Consider the following 15,760-nt stretch of genomic DNA (forward strand, 5'->3'; position numbering starts at 1 on the left):
TCCAAGGGCCCCTGGGCTGGGTTGGGGTTGGGGAGCAGGGCAGAGGGGCAGATTAAGCAGGAAGGGCAGAGCAGCGCTGGTCAGACTGAAGGGCCCAAGGAGGCACTTGTGAGTCGCTCTGCATGCTTTGACACATTCAGAACTCTACTGGGCTATCTGGCTTGCTTCCCCATGAGGCTGCTGGAAAAGGTCAGGGCTGTCAGAGGCCTAGAGGAGGCCAATCCTTCCAAGGCCTACAGTATTTGGGGCTTCCCTCACTCCAGGGGGTCAACTACCCAGCATCCCTCTCTATTAACCTTACCTTGTTCCCCTACAAAAAGAAAGGAAGAAAGGAAAAAAAGAAAAAAGGAACTGGGCACTTGTGGCTCACGCCTATAATCCCAGCTACTCAGGAGGCTGAGATCTGAGGACACTGGTTCAAAGCCAGCCCAGACAGCAAAGCCTACGAACTCTTTATCTCCAGTTAACCACAAAATAGCCAGAAGTAGAGCTGTGGCTCAAGTGGCAGACAGCTAGCCTGGAGCAGAAAATGTTCAGGGACAGAGCTCAGTCTTTGAGTTCAAGCCTCAACATTGGCAGAAAAATGAAAACAACAACACACACACACACACACACACACACACACACACACACACTTTTCTTTCCTTAAAACTACCTTGAAACTTCTGCCCTACAGAAACCACAATCAGGAAGAGATGAGAGAACAGGGAACAGGAAGTCATTTGGGGGCTGGTCCCTAACTGGCCCTCCCTGCCTTAGAGCCTGCTGGGGAAGCTGCTGCCAGGTAACATGCCCCACCCGCTGACCCCTCACCTCTGCCCAGGGCTCAGTCCTGCACAGGAAGTCCTGTCAGAATGGGCAAAAGCAGCCCCAATCACCCACAGAGCCCTCCCACAGGTGGCACTACACGTTTAAAAAAGGAGAATTAGGAAAGGAAAAGATAAACCCATAAAACCCCCAGACCCCAGACAGGGTGCTGCGACAGCATTGCAGAATGTGATAGAATTCTGGGGTACTTCAATAGCCGGCCTCCTCCTGGTAGTAGGGGGGATATTCTGAGGCCTCCCCGTGATACTCGCTGGCGCCAGACGGAGCCCCATCAGCCGCAGAGCCTTGTGGGCAATACTTGGGGTCATAGATCTGGCGGCCCAGACCAAAGACCTGGCCGCTCTGGTTGGCGCCCTGCGTGTAGCCCATCTGCAGGGACATGGAGGAGTTGTCACACTTGTCTGTCCCCAGCTTGGTGTCGTAGATGTGTCTCCGGGTCCCCGGAGCCGTCATGCCCACCTGGAAAAGAGGGAAGAGAAGGGGTCAGCGTGAGGACAAAAATGTCCCCCGTTCCTGTGCCAATCCCAACCCACACTGCTGGGCACCCACAGGGTCATTCCAAGCTTAGCTCTCTTCTCTGATGACAAGAAGTGAATCTTTTTTGGGGGTGGGGCTTGGGCACCGTCCCTGAGCTCTTTTGCTCAAGGCTAGCGCTCTACCACTTTAAGCCACAGCTCTTCTGGTTCTTGAGTGATTCGTTGGAGGTCGGAGCCTCTTAGATTTTCCTGCCTGGGCTGGCTTTGAGCTGCCATCCTCAGATCTCAGCCTCCAGAGTAGCTAGGAAGGCAGGCCTGAGCTACCTGCGCCCAGCTGAGAAGTGGGTCTTTGTTACAAGGGACCCTGTGTCTGATTTTCATTGTGACCCCTTAAAACCAGGAATGTGGGGCTGGGAATATGGCCTAGTGGCAAGAGTGCTTGCCTTGTATACTTGAGCCCTGGGTTTGATTCCCCAGCACCACATATATAGAAAAAAATGGCCAGAAGTGGCGTTGTGGCTCAAGTGGCAGAGTGCTAGCCTTGAGCAAAAAGAAGCCAAGGACAGTGCTCAGGCCCTGAATTCAAGGCCCAGGACTGGCAAAAAAAGAAAACAGAAATGTCAGGCCAGGAAATGCTTCCCTCCCAGTTAACCAGTAAAAAGCCAGAAGTGAAGCTCTGGCTCAAGGGGTAGATTGCCAGCCGTGAGGGGGAAAAAACTAAGGGATAGTGCCCAAGCCCTGAGTTCAAGCCCCAGTACCACGAAACAAAACAAACAAACAAAAAGAACCAAAAAAATCAGGAATGTTCTACTTTTCCCTTGCCAGCCAGGAAGCTCCTCTGGCTGGGGCCGAAGCCACCTAGGGTTTAAAAACCATCATCAGGACACAAAGCCTTAACTTGGCAAAAATCACAAGAACTGCAAACTATCGGCATTGAGAGGACTTGGGAAGACTTTGAGGGGAAACTGAGATACACAGGAGGACCACCACTACCGTAATCACAGTATGGGGGACGGGGGGGGGACCCACCTGACTGGCACACTTATTTGTGCCCATCTGGAGGCTGATGGTGGAGTGGTCCATGGGGGGCAGGATGTGGTTCTTGGGATCATAGAGATGCCGTCGGGTGCCATAGGCCGTCATACCCGATTGGCTGGCACATTTGTTGGTGCCCATCTGTGGGAAGGCAGGCGGGAGAGATCAAGCTGTCCCCTTTGAGCTCCCATAGATGCTCCCCAAAAGTTGGAGGGGGAACCCACAGGACCGCACAGGATGTGAACCACATCAGAGCCCCCGGGACACAGGGCCTGGCGCCCACCTGCAGCCCAATGACACACTGGCCAGCCTTCATCGTGGCATCGTCGAAGTTCCGCTGCTGCTTCTCCGAGTACTTGACCCCAATGTCCACACCGCTCTGCAGTCCTTTTGTCTTGGCCTAGGAGAGGACAGGGGAGTCAGCGGGGCTGAGGGATCCCGGGAAGGGCAGCCGGGGGCCCTTCCTCATTCCCAGACTGCGCAACCCTGAACTTCTATTGCTTTTTGGTCTTTTTTTCTTGTGCCAGACCTGGAGCTTGAACTCTGAAGCTTGCACTCTCAACGGCTGCTTTGTGTGTGTGTAGGTTCCTAGAGCGTGAACACAGGACTTAGGCACTGTCCTTGAGCGTTTGTGCTCAAAGCTAGTGCTCTACCCTTTGAGCCACAGCTCCCTGTCTGGCTTTGTTCAAGCCCCAGGACTGGCACAAAAACAAAAGGGCAAGGTGGAGGTGGGCTGTGGCTGTATGTGTCCTCGGTACCCAAAGCCTTGTGTTTATACACAAAGAAATGAGGCTGGGGATATGGCCTAGTGGCAAGAGTGCTTGCCTCGTATACATGAGGCCCTGGGTTCAATTCCCCAGCACCACATATACAGAAAAAAAAATGGCCAGAAGTGGCGCTGTGGCTCAAGTGGCAGAGTGCTAGCCTTGAGCAAAAAGAAGCCAGGAACAGTGCTCAGGCCCTGAGTCCAAGGCCCAGGACTGGCAAAGAAAAGAGGCTGAGATCTGAGGAGCCATGTTTAAAGCCAATGAGAACAGGAAAGTCTCTTATCTCCAATGAGCCAGCAAAAGCTGGGAAGTGGAGCTGTGGTGGAAGTGGTAGAGCGCCAGCTTTAAATGAAAAAAGCTAAGAGAGGGCCCAAGGACACAGAAAGAGAGAGAGAGAGAGAGAGAGAGAAAGAGAGAGAGAGAGATTACACAGCTTCCAGTGTGCTGTGTGACTCCAGGCTGGCTGGCTGCCTTCTCTGGGCCTTACCTTCCCTGCCAGTGCCAATAGGGACACCTGCACCTGTGTCATGTTCCCACTCTCGAACAAGTCGTTGGCCTCAAACAGATCCACAGGGTTCATGCCGTAGTTGACCATGGCCTTGATGAAGTTGGAGAGGTTTTCTAGCTGGGAGAAGGCAGGGAAAGGGCGGTGAGGGGAATCCGCTGCCGGCTGGGCCCCGGGGCCTGTCCTCTACCCGCCAGTCCCTCACCTGGTGCCAGTTCTGCATGGAGCGGTTGACCTTGGGGATGGAGCCCGGCTGTAGCTTGTTCATGAGGCTGGGGTGACAGGTGGGGCAGGACAAGGCAGGAAACTCCATTAGTGTCAGGAGAGCCCGGAGACCCAGGTCCCAGCTCCGCCTAGTACATGCCTGCCTGGGCAGCTGCAATGCTTTGCTCAGCTTCGGCTCCTACATGTTTGTGTGTGCCAGCGCTGGGGCTTGAACTCAGGGCCTGGGCACTGTCCCTGAGCTTTTCTGCTCAATGCTAGCCCTCTACCACTTGAGCCACAGCTCCATTTCTGGCTTTTTGGTAGTTTTTAGTGGAGATAAGAGTCTCATGGACTTTCCTGCCAGGCCTAGCTTTGAACCACAATCCTCAGATCTCAGCCTCCTGTGTAGCTAGGATTACAGGTGTGAGCCACTGGCCCAGGATCTTTTTGTAATGTGCAAGACTGTTTACAGGATATCTGAATCACAGCTGAACCACATGCACGAGGAGAGAGTACCAGAAGCTTTTGACAGTTCTCCAATGAAACAGAGGCAGAGGAAAGGGGCTCACTGCTAGATACCCTAGACAAAGAAACAAGGCAAGAAAAAGGAAAGAACACAAAAGAAGATGTCACACAACACAGTAAGCAAGAAGCAAGCAAACGTCTGCATCGGGGTCGGCCTAGTGCCCTGGACCAGGTCTGTAATCCATAAAAGTAGGCATGGTGGCAGGGAGAGAGAGAGAGAAAAAGGGAGGGGGAGGGAGAGGGGGAGAGAGAGAGAGAGAGCGCGCGCGAGAGCGAGAGAGAGTGAGCGAGAGCCATCAAAAGACAGACAGGGCCAGGCACCAATGATTCACACCTGTCATCGTAGCTACTCAGGAGTCTGGGATCGTGGTTTGAAGCCAGCCTTGGTAGGAAAGTCTGTGAGACTCTTGTCTCCACTGAACCACCAGAAAACCGGGAGTGGAGCTGTGGCTCCAGTGGTAGAGGGATAGCCTTGAGCATAAAAGCTCAGGGACAGCGCCCAGGCCCAGAGTTCAAGCCCTAGGATTGGCACAAGAAAGGAAGGAGGGAAGGAGAGAATAAGAGATGGATGTGTGTGTGTACGTGTGTGTGAGAGAGAGAGAGAGAGAGAGAGAGAGAGAAAATGGGAGCACTCACGTGCACAAGATGACCCCGTCCTTCAGCCCCTTCTGGAAGTCGGGGCCGATAGAGTGGCCCGTGAGGCCCTCGATCCAGCTGCGGAGCTCAGCCTCCTTCTGGGGGTCATATTTGGACATGAGCTGAGAAACAAGAGGCACAGGGCTTAGCAGGGTGAAAGGCCCCTCGTGTGGGGTGAGGCCTGGCAGGAGCTGACCTCGTCCCCCCACCCACCTCCCTAGGACATCGCACGTGACATCTTGTCACTCTCGGCACACTCTGTCGACGCAGCAATGGCATTTAGTACATTTGTAATGTTGTGCAACCACTACTTCGACCCATTCCAGAACATTCTATCACCTCAAAGGAAGTTTATTCCTATGAGCAGTCGCCCATCCCCTCTGCATCCCCTGGGCTCCCACGAGTCTACTTCCGGTCTCTACATGTGCCTGTTCTGGAAGTTTCCTTTCAAGGGAGCCTTTTGTGTCTGCTTCTCTCACTGAGCACTGTGTCCTCAGGGTCTCTCCAAACCATAGCATAACCATGAGAGTCTAATCCTGTTCATGGCTGCATGGTATTCTCCTGTAGACAGACTGTGTCATATATCCATTTATGCTTGGGCGCTTAGGTTATCTCCCACTTGGCTGTCATGAGTACAGTTAAGATGCAGGTGCCGTCCACAGGTTTCCTTTGCCCACCTGTTTTCACCTTCCGGAGTGTAAACTCCAGCGTGGAACTGCAGGTCAGGGGGTAAGTCTACTGTCGAGGAACTGCTGAACTTCTGTTTCTGGAACTGGCCATAGAGGTTCCGGCCACAGGGCCTTTGCATAGACTGTCTCTACCAACTGTGATGTGGCTCAGTCCCTCCCTTCCCTAAATATCCTGGCTGGGAATTTTCTCTGCCATTATGGGATGGGTATCCTTGTTCATGGCTCTAGTCCCCCATGACATCTGCTGTCAGCTCAGGGAAAGCTCAAGGTCAAGCCGAGCACTGGACAGAGTCTTAAAAGACCAACAAAAAATGCCGGGTACCAGTGGCTCCCACCTGTAATCCTAGCTACTCAGGAGACTGGGATCTGAGGACTGTGGTTCAAAGCCAGCCCAGATAGGAAAGTCTGGGACACTCCTATCTCCAATGAATTACAAAAAAAAAAAAAAAAAAAAAAAACAGAAGTGGTGGTAGTATTACTGTGGCTCAAGTGGTAGAATACTAGCCTTGAGACAAAGGAGCTCAGGGACAATGCCCTAGCCCCGAGTTCAAGCCCCAGGACCGGCATAAAAGAGAAAGAGAGAGAGAGAGAAAACCCTTTTGTGATTACAGGAGCGGCTAAGTTGTTAGAATGCTAGCTAGTGACTGAAAGCATCGGGTAGAGAGTTTCAGTTGCAGTCTTGGATCAAAAAAGACAGAAAGCCACACTTAGAATCTTATCTGCTCAGGAGGCTGAGATCTGAGGATCGTAGTTCAAAGCCAGCCTGGGCAGGAAAATCCATGTGAAACTCTTTTTTTTTTTTTTTTTTTTTTGCCAGTCCTGGGCTTCTTGGACTCGGGGCCTGAGCACTGTCCCTGGCTTATTTTTGCTCAAGGCTAGCGCTCTACCACTTGAGCCACAGCGCCACTTCTGGCTGTTATTCTGTATATGTGGTGCTGGGGAATTGAACCCAGGGCTTCATGTATACGAGGCAAGCACTCTTTTGCCACTAGGCCGTATTCCCAGCCTCCATGTGAAACTCTTATCTCCAATTAACCAGAAAAAAAGCTGGAAGTGGAATTGTGGCTCCAGTGGTAGAACCTAGCCTTGAGCACAAAAGCTCAAGGACAGTGTCTAGTCCCTGAGTTCAAGCTCCAGGGTGCACACACACACACACACACACACACACACACACACACACACAGTGTGTGCACGCATGCGCACATGGAAAAACATGCTCAAGGTCCCTCCCAATACATGCCCACTTTCCTCAAGCTCACACCTGCTGATGCCCATGGCAGAAAGCTGGACTGGCCAGGGCCAGGCAAGTGCCCAGAAGCCAGGGGCATCCAGGCAGGCACATGGGCCTGGCTGCGTTCTGAAAGCAGCTCCAGGGAGGCAACAAGCCCATGGCCAGTCTCCACCAGGCTGGGCTATCAGACTCACCTGTGACTGCAGACACTATGTCCTCGTCCCTCTGGAAAGTCAGCCCCTCTCTCCCCTCCTCCCCCAGGGAACACAAGGACTCAGAGCTGCTTTTCTTTTTTTTTGAAGGTGGTGGTGGGGGGTCTTGGGGCTTGGACTCAGGACCAGAGAGAGCACTGTCCCTGGCTTCTTTTTTTGCTCAAGGCTAGCACTCTGCCACTTGAGCCACAGCGCCACTTCTGGCTTTTTCTGTTTATGTGGTGCTGAGGAATCGAACCCAGGACTTCATACATACTAGGCAAGCACTCTACCACTAAGCCACGTTCCCAGCCCCAGAGCTGCTCCTTTAAAAAAAAAAAAATTATACCAATCCTGAGGCTTGAACTCAGGGCCTGGGTGCTGTCCCTAAGCTTTTTCCACTCAAGGTGAACACCCTACCATTTGAGCCACAGCTCCCTTTCTGGCTTTTCTGGTGGATCACTGGCGATAAGAGGCTCATGGACCTTCCAGCTGGGGCTGGCTTTGAAACAGGACCCTCAGATCTCGGCCTCCTGAGTAGCTAGGATGACAGGTGTGAGCTGCTGTGCCCGCCTGGCCTGGCTACAGAAATCTCTCCTGACAGGAATCCATTTGGGTTCCCACCTACAGAGCTGCTGCTGTGAGAGTAAGGACGGGATTACAGGAGACAAAGGCAGGTGGCCACAGCCTGCAAACCTGATCCCTGTCAGCGTCCAGGTTCCCAGGCAGCCCTGCCCAGGCGCTTTGTCTGTAGCACAGAGAAAGGGCAGGGCAGGGTGGAGGGGGTGTCACACCCAGGAGCCCAAGAAGCTGAGGAGGAGGCAATCTGGCTGGCTGGGATGCCAGGCGTTCCTGGCCCAGCTGGGCCATGTCCCTCCAAGGCACTGGGGACTAGGGACAGCCCCTAGTGGGGCCAAGGCCTGGGTCTGGCCCCACCCACCGCCTCTCCCTCCCTCCCTCCCTCCCACCTCAGCTGCCCACAGCCCAGAGCACATTCCTCCTTCTTCACCACAGACTGCCAGGAATGTGGACGCCTCCCTGGTAAATCGGGACCAGCTGTTCCCAGCAGCCTGGACCCTCAGCTAGGACCACATGGCACAGTGGCTCCCAGGGCCCAACAGCAAGGTCTCTGGATCTGTCCCGAGGGTCCTTGGTGCCAGGCCTCTTCTCCCACCTGACAAACTGAAGGTTGCTCAAAGAAGACCTCTGATCTCGCCAGGAAAGGCATTGCCCAGCTCGTGTCCCACCCAGCTCCTGTCCCCAGAGGATATGGAGAATGCTTACAGTCACCAGAGACCACAGACTGCTGGTTTGGCCACCTGGGACATCTAGGTTTGGCTGGGTCACTTTTGAGCTGTGTGATTCTAGACAGTGGAGCAACCTCTCTGAGCCTTAGTACACCCCAAGTCCTGTGGGGGGGAGGGCTACTGGGACTCAAACTCAGCACCTGGATGCTTGCTGTCCCTTAGCTGGGGCTCTACCACTTGAGCCACAGTTCCACTTGCAGCTTGGAGGAAGCCGGTGAGAGCTGGATGGGCAATTCTCTCTGCTGTTTGTCGTGGGGACCAAGAAGCTGCGGGCCCAGTACCCTGAGCATGCCTGGGCCCGTCATCCAGACCGCCCGCCCGCAGCCGTGAAGCCACACCCCCAGCGTCAGGAGTCCCAGGTGTCCAGTGGGTGTGCGGGTGTGCTCATCCAGCAGGAGGGCCCCAGGCAGGTAGGCCTGCCCACCCCTCCCTCCCCATCACAGTTTCCTTCCACACCTGCCCCAGGATGCTTTGCTGTGTGACCCTCCACAAGTGTCTGGCCCTTTCAGAACCAGAGAAGTCTGATCTTTCCACATCTCAAGCATGTCAAGGCTCAGTCGTCTTCCTTGCCATCATTTCGAGTGTGTGTAGAAGGGATCAGAACCGCCCCCCTCCCCCCTCCCCTCACGTTCAGGTGTAAGAGCCCAGGAAATTCCGGGGAGGGAAGTGGGGGGGCACACCCAGCTCAAAAGCCACCAGCCCCGCCCCCTTCCCCTGGGGACTCAGTGGACCCAAAAGCGGAAGTGTGGCCAGGTGATGGGAAGAGGGGCCCCAGGTCCCCAGCACGTTCTTGGGCCTGGAAATCTGGGGGTGGGTGGGTAGGGGCATCCAGAGGGACCGGGGAGGGTGGGGGGGCTACACCAGGCCCAGGAGCCGAGGGCAGTGTCCAGATCCCGATGACTCCGGATGCTGGGAAAAGGGGGGGTCCCTCTCCCCAGATCTCACGGTCCCCCCGACTTGCCTGAACCCCTGGACCACGCCGGTGTCCGCGAGAAGCAAGGTGTCCCCCAGCCCGGGGCGGGCCTCGGGGGCTTGGCGCCCACTCACCCGGTTCTTCACTTCGGCCGAGAGTCCGTACGACGGCCCCTTGTTGAACTGCGTGGAGCTCATGGCTGGCGGTGCGGGAACCGGTGCGGGGACCGGGACGGGGACCGAGGCGGGGCGCGGCGGGGCGCGGCGGGACCCGGCGGAGCGGCGGTGCGGGGACCGGGACCAGGACCAGGACGGGGCGCGGCGGGACGGGGCAGGGGGGCGTGGCCTGTAGAGGGACGTGGGCGTGGTCGCAGCGGTGGGGGCGTGGTCGGGCGCCGCCCCCGACGCTGATTGGCTCAAAGCGCAAATGTCCTTATAAGGCCCGAAAGCTCACAAATTCCTGTGGCCGCAACGCTTCCTGAGCCCCCGCTCGGCCGCCCGGACCCCCGCCCCGCAGCCGCCCTCGCCCCGGGGCCGGGAGGAGACGTCTGCAAGGTGGGGAAACTGAGGCACGGAGGGGCAGGGGCTCAGGGACTGCCTGCACGTCGTAGTTGCCCTCCTGTCCTCTCTCTCCCTGCTGGGCCTGAAGCGCTGGGCCACCCTTCTGGGCTGCAGTTTGCTCTTCTGCACCACAGCGGGGACCTGGGATCAGGGCGAGGGTCCCTCGCCGCCACTAGGACGCGACCTCCCTGTGTGTCCCTTCCTAGGAAGGCTGGCTGAGGCCTGGGCAAGGTGACTAGAGGCAGGCTTCTTCACGGGGGGATGCTATACAAGTTGGGGCTTGTCATCCCAGCTACTCAGGAGGCTGAGGCCTGAGGATCGCGGTTCAAAACCAGCCCGGGCCAGAGAGTCCGTGAGACGCTTATGTCCAGTTAACCACCAGAAAGCTGAAAGTGCTGTGGCTCACGTGGTAGAGCGCAAGCTTTGAGCTGAAGTGCCCAGGTCCAGAGTTCAAGCCCCACGACCACCACCACCAACAACCAAAGTTGGGGCTTGGATGGGTGAAAACGAGTTTGCTAGTCACAAATAAGAATGATCCATAGGACAGAAGGCCCAAACACCTGTGGTAAGCTTGTGGCCTGGGACTCACTCTGGGAATTTAGGGCTGAGGGCTGCTGCTGAGGGGGAGGTGGAAGGAGTGAGGTCAGGAGATGCCCTGGGGTAGAGTTGAGGCAATAGGCACCTCAGGCAAGTGGAGGCTGGAAGGTCTTCCATCTGGGCTTGATCTCAGACAGTGTACAGACCAATTAATAAAAGCTAACTGCGCCACAAGTCTATAATCTTAGCTATCCTGGAGGCTGAGACCTGAGCATCTCAGATAAAAGCCAGCCCAGGCAGGAAAATCTGTGAGATTCTAATAGTCAATTAACTGCCAACCAGCTGTGGTTCAAGTGGTAGGTGCCAGTCTTGAGTGAAAAAGCTCAGAGACAGTATCCAGGCCCTGGATTCAAACCTCAGAACCTGCAAAAATAAATAAGTAAGTAAATAAATAAATAAACGAAAAGTAAAAAATTAAACTCTATAAGCTCACCTTCAATGGCTTACACAGGCAATCCAGCTACTCAGGAGGCTAAGATTTGAGGCTCTTGGTTCTAAAGACAACCTGGGCAAGAAAGTCCAGGAGATTCTTCCTCCCACGTAACCAGTAAAAACACAAACAAAAACAACAAAACAAAAAAACCTCAAGGGGGCTGGGAATGTGGCTTAGTGGTAGAGCACTTGCCTATCATACATGAAGCCCTGGGTTCCATTCCTCAGCCCCATATAAACAGAAAAAGCTGGAAGTGGCGCTGTGGCTCAAGAAGTAGAGTGCTAGCCTTGAGCAAAAAGAAGCCAGGGACAGTGCTCAGGCCCTGAGTTCAAGCCCCAGGACTGGCCAAAAGAAAACAAACAAACCCAAAACTCTAAGTAGTGATGTGGTTCACATGGTATTGCATGAGCCTTGAATGAAGAAGACAAGTGGGAATATGAGGTCCTACATTCAACTCCAGTTCTGACACTCACTCAATCAACCAATCAATGCTGACAACACATTCACTCCTTCATTTGTTTGTTCCCTCAATTATGTATTTGCCAAAAACTCTCTGCCATGACACTGTAAATGACACTGGCTCCTGAGAGAGGTTAGCTAGTTTCTTCCCAGCTCAGGGAAGGCTGAATCAGGCATAAGCCCCCCACCCTGCTCTCTGAGTCTGAAGGAACTTTGTGAAACAGTGCTCTGCCAGATAGGTCAAAGAGGGGTCATGGGACGTGGGGTTTTGAAGTGTGTGTATGAGTTGGAGACATCTGCCTGGGCTCCTAAAGGGCTATGACTCAGTCCTGCCTTTTCCCCTCAGAAGATTTTCCCATCATGTTTCAACCTCTGGCTCCTATCTTTCTCCCTTTCCTTCTATCTGAGCTTAGGTCCTCACCAGGAGGTTTTCAACAAGTCCCTTTGTGTGTGTGTATGAGCTGATATTGGGGCTTGAACACAGAGCCTGGTTGCTGTCTCTGAACTTTTTTCACTCCATGGTAGCTCCGTTACTACTTTTGAGTCACAGCTCCACTTCCTGTTTTCTGCTGATTCACTGGAGTTAAGCTCTCCTGGCCTTTCCTGCCTGGATTGGCTTTGAACTGCAATTTTCAGATCTCAGCCTCCTGAGTAGCTGGATGACAGCTGGATGACAGGTATGAGCCTCCAGCGCCTGGAGCTGTGGGCTTTTCTGAACTTAGTCCACCTCTCTGTGCTTTGGTCTGTAACATAAATGGGTGCCTGTTGCGGAATTGAGGGCTTCTAGAGTCCTTAGATGTTAGCATCTTAGCATTTTGGCCTTGGCCACAGGAAGCTGACATGGCTGGGTGTGGGGGGGAGGAGAGGACTTTCATGTAGGGGTGTGGCAAGGAGTTAGGAAACTGACAACTGAGACCCTTAAGATGTTAATAAGGAATCACATCCTAGCCACTGACCTTACTGTACAGTTACAGTTATAGAACGCTGGCCACACAGAAAATAACAGTGATAATCCAAGATCCAGACACCTCTCCATGCTCAACTTGAGGGAAGAATGGGTGACAAGAGCTGATAATGGGGTTCATAGACCCCAATATAGATCTGAAATCTTAAGACACTCCCCCCTTCCAGTGCATTGCTCCATCTTGAGTCTGCCCACCCTGCATTGTATGGTTATTACATTGCATTTGTTTGTTTGTTTTGAGTCATGGGGCTTATCCTCAGGGCCTGGGTGCTGTCTCTGAGCATTTTCTGTCAAGGCTAGTGCTCAACCACTTTGAGCTACAGCTACATTTCTGGTTTTCTAGTGGTTAATTGGAGGTAAGAGTCTCTCACAGTTTTCCTGCCCAAGCTGGTTTTGAATGTGATCCTCAGATCTCAGCCTCCGCAGTAGCTAGGATTTACAAATGTGAGGCCCCAGTCCCAGCTTGTATTGCATTTACAAACCTGCTGGGACTTGGACTCTGTCCTTCAGCTTTTTTGTTGTTGTTGTTGTTTGTTTGTTTGTTGAAGGCTGGTGCTCTACTTTGAGTAGTAGCTCCAATATCAGCTGTTTGGTGGTTACTTGGAGATAAGAGTCTCAAGGACTTTCTTGCCCAGGCTGGCTTCCTCCTGAGTGGCTGGGATTGCAGATGTGAGCCCTTGGCACAAAGCTTTTGATGAACTTTTTTTTTTTTTTTTTGCCAGTCCTGGGCCTCGGACTCAGGGCCTGAGCACTGTCCCTGAGCTTCTTTTTGCTCAAGGCTATCTAGCACTCTAGTACTCGAGCCACAGCTCCACTTCCAGCTTTTTCTGTGTATGTGGTGCCCAAAGCTAGCCTTCCTGTGCTTTGAGCCATAGCACCACTTCCAGTTTTCTGGTGGTTCACTGGAGATAAGAGTCTCAGGGACTGTCCTGCCCTGGCTGGCTTTGAACTGTGATCCTCAGATCTCAGCCTCTAAGTAGCTAGGATGATAGGCATGAGCCACCAGTGCGCGGCTGCTTCTGACTTGTGGAGGGAAGGCAGCATCTCAAGTCCTGCTCTGGATCACCACCCTCTAGAGAGCTGTGAGGAACCGCAGGACCAGCTTCAACAAAATAGTAAACACACCATGTCCACCAGAGGGCGATGGGAGCTAAGGCGTCAGCTCTGGGAAACCCTTTCCTCCCAATTTGCCCCTGGCTGCATGTGGCCTACTCAACCAAAGTGCTGAGGACTCAGAGCTGCAGTCCTACCTACTCGGGAAGGTGGCATCTTCAGATCTTTGGTTCAAAGCCAGCCCAGGCAGAAAAGTAGGAAAGTCTATGAGACTCATCTCTAGTTAACCACAAAAAATGCTGGGAAGTGCGTCGGTGGCTCAGAGTTCTAGCTTTGACCAAAAAAGCTCAGTGCGGGGCTTGGTGGTAGAGTGCTTGCCTAGCATGCATGAAGCCCGGGGTTCGATTCCTCAGCACCACATATATAGAAAAAGCCGGAAGTGGCGCTGTGGCTCAAGTGGTAGAGTGCTAGCCTTGAGCAAAAAGAAGCCAGGGACAGTGCTCAGGCCCTGAGTCCAAGGCCCAGGACTGGCAAAAAACCAAAACCAAACAAGAAAGGAATCTTCCTGCTGCTCTGAACTTCCCCAGGAGAGCTCTGCTATGATCCCCCTAAGTGCTTTGATTTGCTCAAACCTGACTGTTTACCTACATGGAAAGCTTGGCTTGTACCTGAGTATTTCTCTATAGCGTCTGCTTTTGTTGGCTTTGGGTCTCCACCCCAAACATGTGGCAAGCTCGATTCTGGGCTGCAGGTCTTTGAGACAGGAGTCCACCTACAGTCACCCACCTACAGTCACTGGCTTTCCAATAAAAACTTCCAATTTGACCTCTCAAAAATGTGGCTTCTCTGTTTCTTGAGACTGAGTTCCCATAGGACACATGGTGACCTTAGGAGAGTCAGGAGATGCCAGGCATGGTACAACAGCAGCTGGGGCAGTGGGGCCTAACTAGGGTCATGGTCAGGGGGCAGGATCACAGGATCACAGGGAGCTCCAGAGTTCAGAGACTCGAGAGTTCATGATTCAAGTCTCACAGGTCCAGTAACCTATTATCCAAGTCCCCACCCCTGACTCTAGGCACTCCCATCATCTGGGGGTGGGACTCTACCTCCAAGAGTTTTTGGCAATTCTCTATCATCCATCATGTTGCCAAGATGGTGCCAGTTAGACCCAGTATCCTTATTTCACCAGAAACATGTGAGCTCTTTGGTTGTTCTTTCTTTCTTTCTTTTTTTTTTTTTTTTTTTGGTGCCAGTACTGGGGCGTGAACTCAGGTCTCACAGGATCCCTTAGACTTTCAATTTTCGAGTTTTTCTTTTTCTTTTGCATTGGTCCTGAGTTTTAATCTCAGGGCTTAGGTGCTGGCACCAAGCTTTGTCGCTTAAAGCTATCACTCTACCACTTGAGCCACAGCGCCACTTAAGGCTTTTTGGTGGTTGGCTGGAAATAAGAGTCTCAGGGGCTTTCCTGCCTGGGCTGGCTTTGAACCGAAGTCCTCAAATCTCAGCCTCCTGAGTAGGATTATAGCAGTGAGGCACCATTTTGGGATTACAGTATACCTGGTTCTTCTCATTGGGAAAGAACATTTTTTCCCCCTTTCTCTGCAACCAGCAGGGTGAGAGGCAAGGGGGGAGGGGGAGGAAGTGATCCCTAATAATGTCAAGACTGTGCATTTATTGAGCACCTACTATAATAAGCAGAGCCAGAGTAGGTCTGAGAGGTTTGTCTCAAGCTTCCTAAGAGTCACCTCCTTCCCTGACACCCAATTCCATTCAGAAGAGACACACACTCCCTTTTGTCCTCCCCAGACTCCACCCCTAAACACTCCTATGTGCACCTTCACAAAGTGGCGCTGGCTCCCAATACTTCGATCTCCCCTTGGCCCCTATCCCCCTCCCACTGGGTCTCCATGGCCTGACTGGCAGTCAGTGGGCACCGTGTCAGAGTTCAGGCCCTGGGGCACCACTACCTTCAACCTTTAAATGTGGGTTTGCTGGGTGTCCAGTGTACTTCCCGGGCACCCCGGGCACGGTGGCTCACACGTCCTCCCCTCCCCACCTCTGCAGGGCCAGGTTGACTCAGCGAGGGCTGGCCAGGGTGTTCCTCAGGTGCTGGGTCCTGTGATGGGGTGGTCCACAGCGTGGAGTGCCGGGAGAACACCGAGTCTGGGACTACTGGTTGTAAGATTCCCCTCCCCCCCCCCCTTTATGTTATAAGGCCAGCTGATCAAAACGAAGGCACTTCACAGATTTGTGTGATCATCCTTGCGCAGAGAGCCGTAGCTTATCTTTTCTACATCGGTCCAATTTTGTACACATACCACTAGAGCGGAAGTGCGCTTTATGAACGCGATATTTAAGCACTATGAGGACAAATACTTTTCAATTAT

At 53.4% G+C, this 15,760-nt stretch overlaps 1 protein-coding gene across 1 annotated transcript; it reads right to left on the reverse strand.

Annotated features, from left to right (window-relative positions):
- Positions 1-614: 614 nt before the first annotated feature.
- Cnn2 (calponin 2) lies at positions 615-9,553 on the reverse strand. Its single transcript, XM_048341803.1, has 7 exons — positions 9,442-9,553; positions 4,977-5,098; positions 3,817-3,883; positions 3,594-3,731; positions 2,623-2,739; positions 2,334-2,480; positions 615-1,287 (listed from the first exon to the last, which is right to left on the reverse strand). Exons 1-7 carry the CDS (start codon positions 9,502-9,504, stop codon positions 1,018-1,020), a joined length of 924 nt encoding a protein of 307 aa, XP_048197760.1. The 5' UTR covers positions 9,505-9,553; the 3' UTR covers positions 615-1,017.
- Positions 9,554-15,760: the final 6,207 nt, after the last annotated feature.

The sequence above is a fragment of the Perognathus longimembris genome, chromosome 3 (assembly GCF_023159225.1).
Source record: "Perognathus longimembris pacificus isolate PPM17 chromosome 3, ASM2315922v1, whole genome shotgun sequence".
Classification (NCBI taxonomy): Eukaryota; Metazoa; Chordata; class Mammalia; order Rodentia; family Heteromyidae; genus Perognathus; species Perognathus longimembris.

Excerpts from the sequence above, each read along its gene's own strand:
- Cnn2 (XM_048341803.1), bottom strand. The coding sequence starts at position 9,504 with ATGAGCTCCACGCAGTTCAACAAGGGGCCGTCGTACGGACTCTCGGCC. Across the intron at positions 2,740-3,593 it reads TATTGGCACTGGCAGGGAAG|GCCAAGACAAAAGGACTGCA; the intron begins GTAAGGCCCAGA and ends GTCCTCTCCTAG. Across the intron at positions 2,481-2,622 it reads AGTGTGTCATTGGGCTGCAG|ATGGGCACCAACAAATGTGC; the intron begins GTGGGCGCCAGG and ends GCCTTCCCACAG.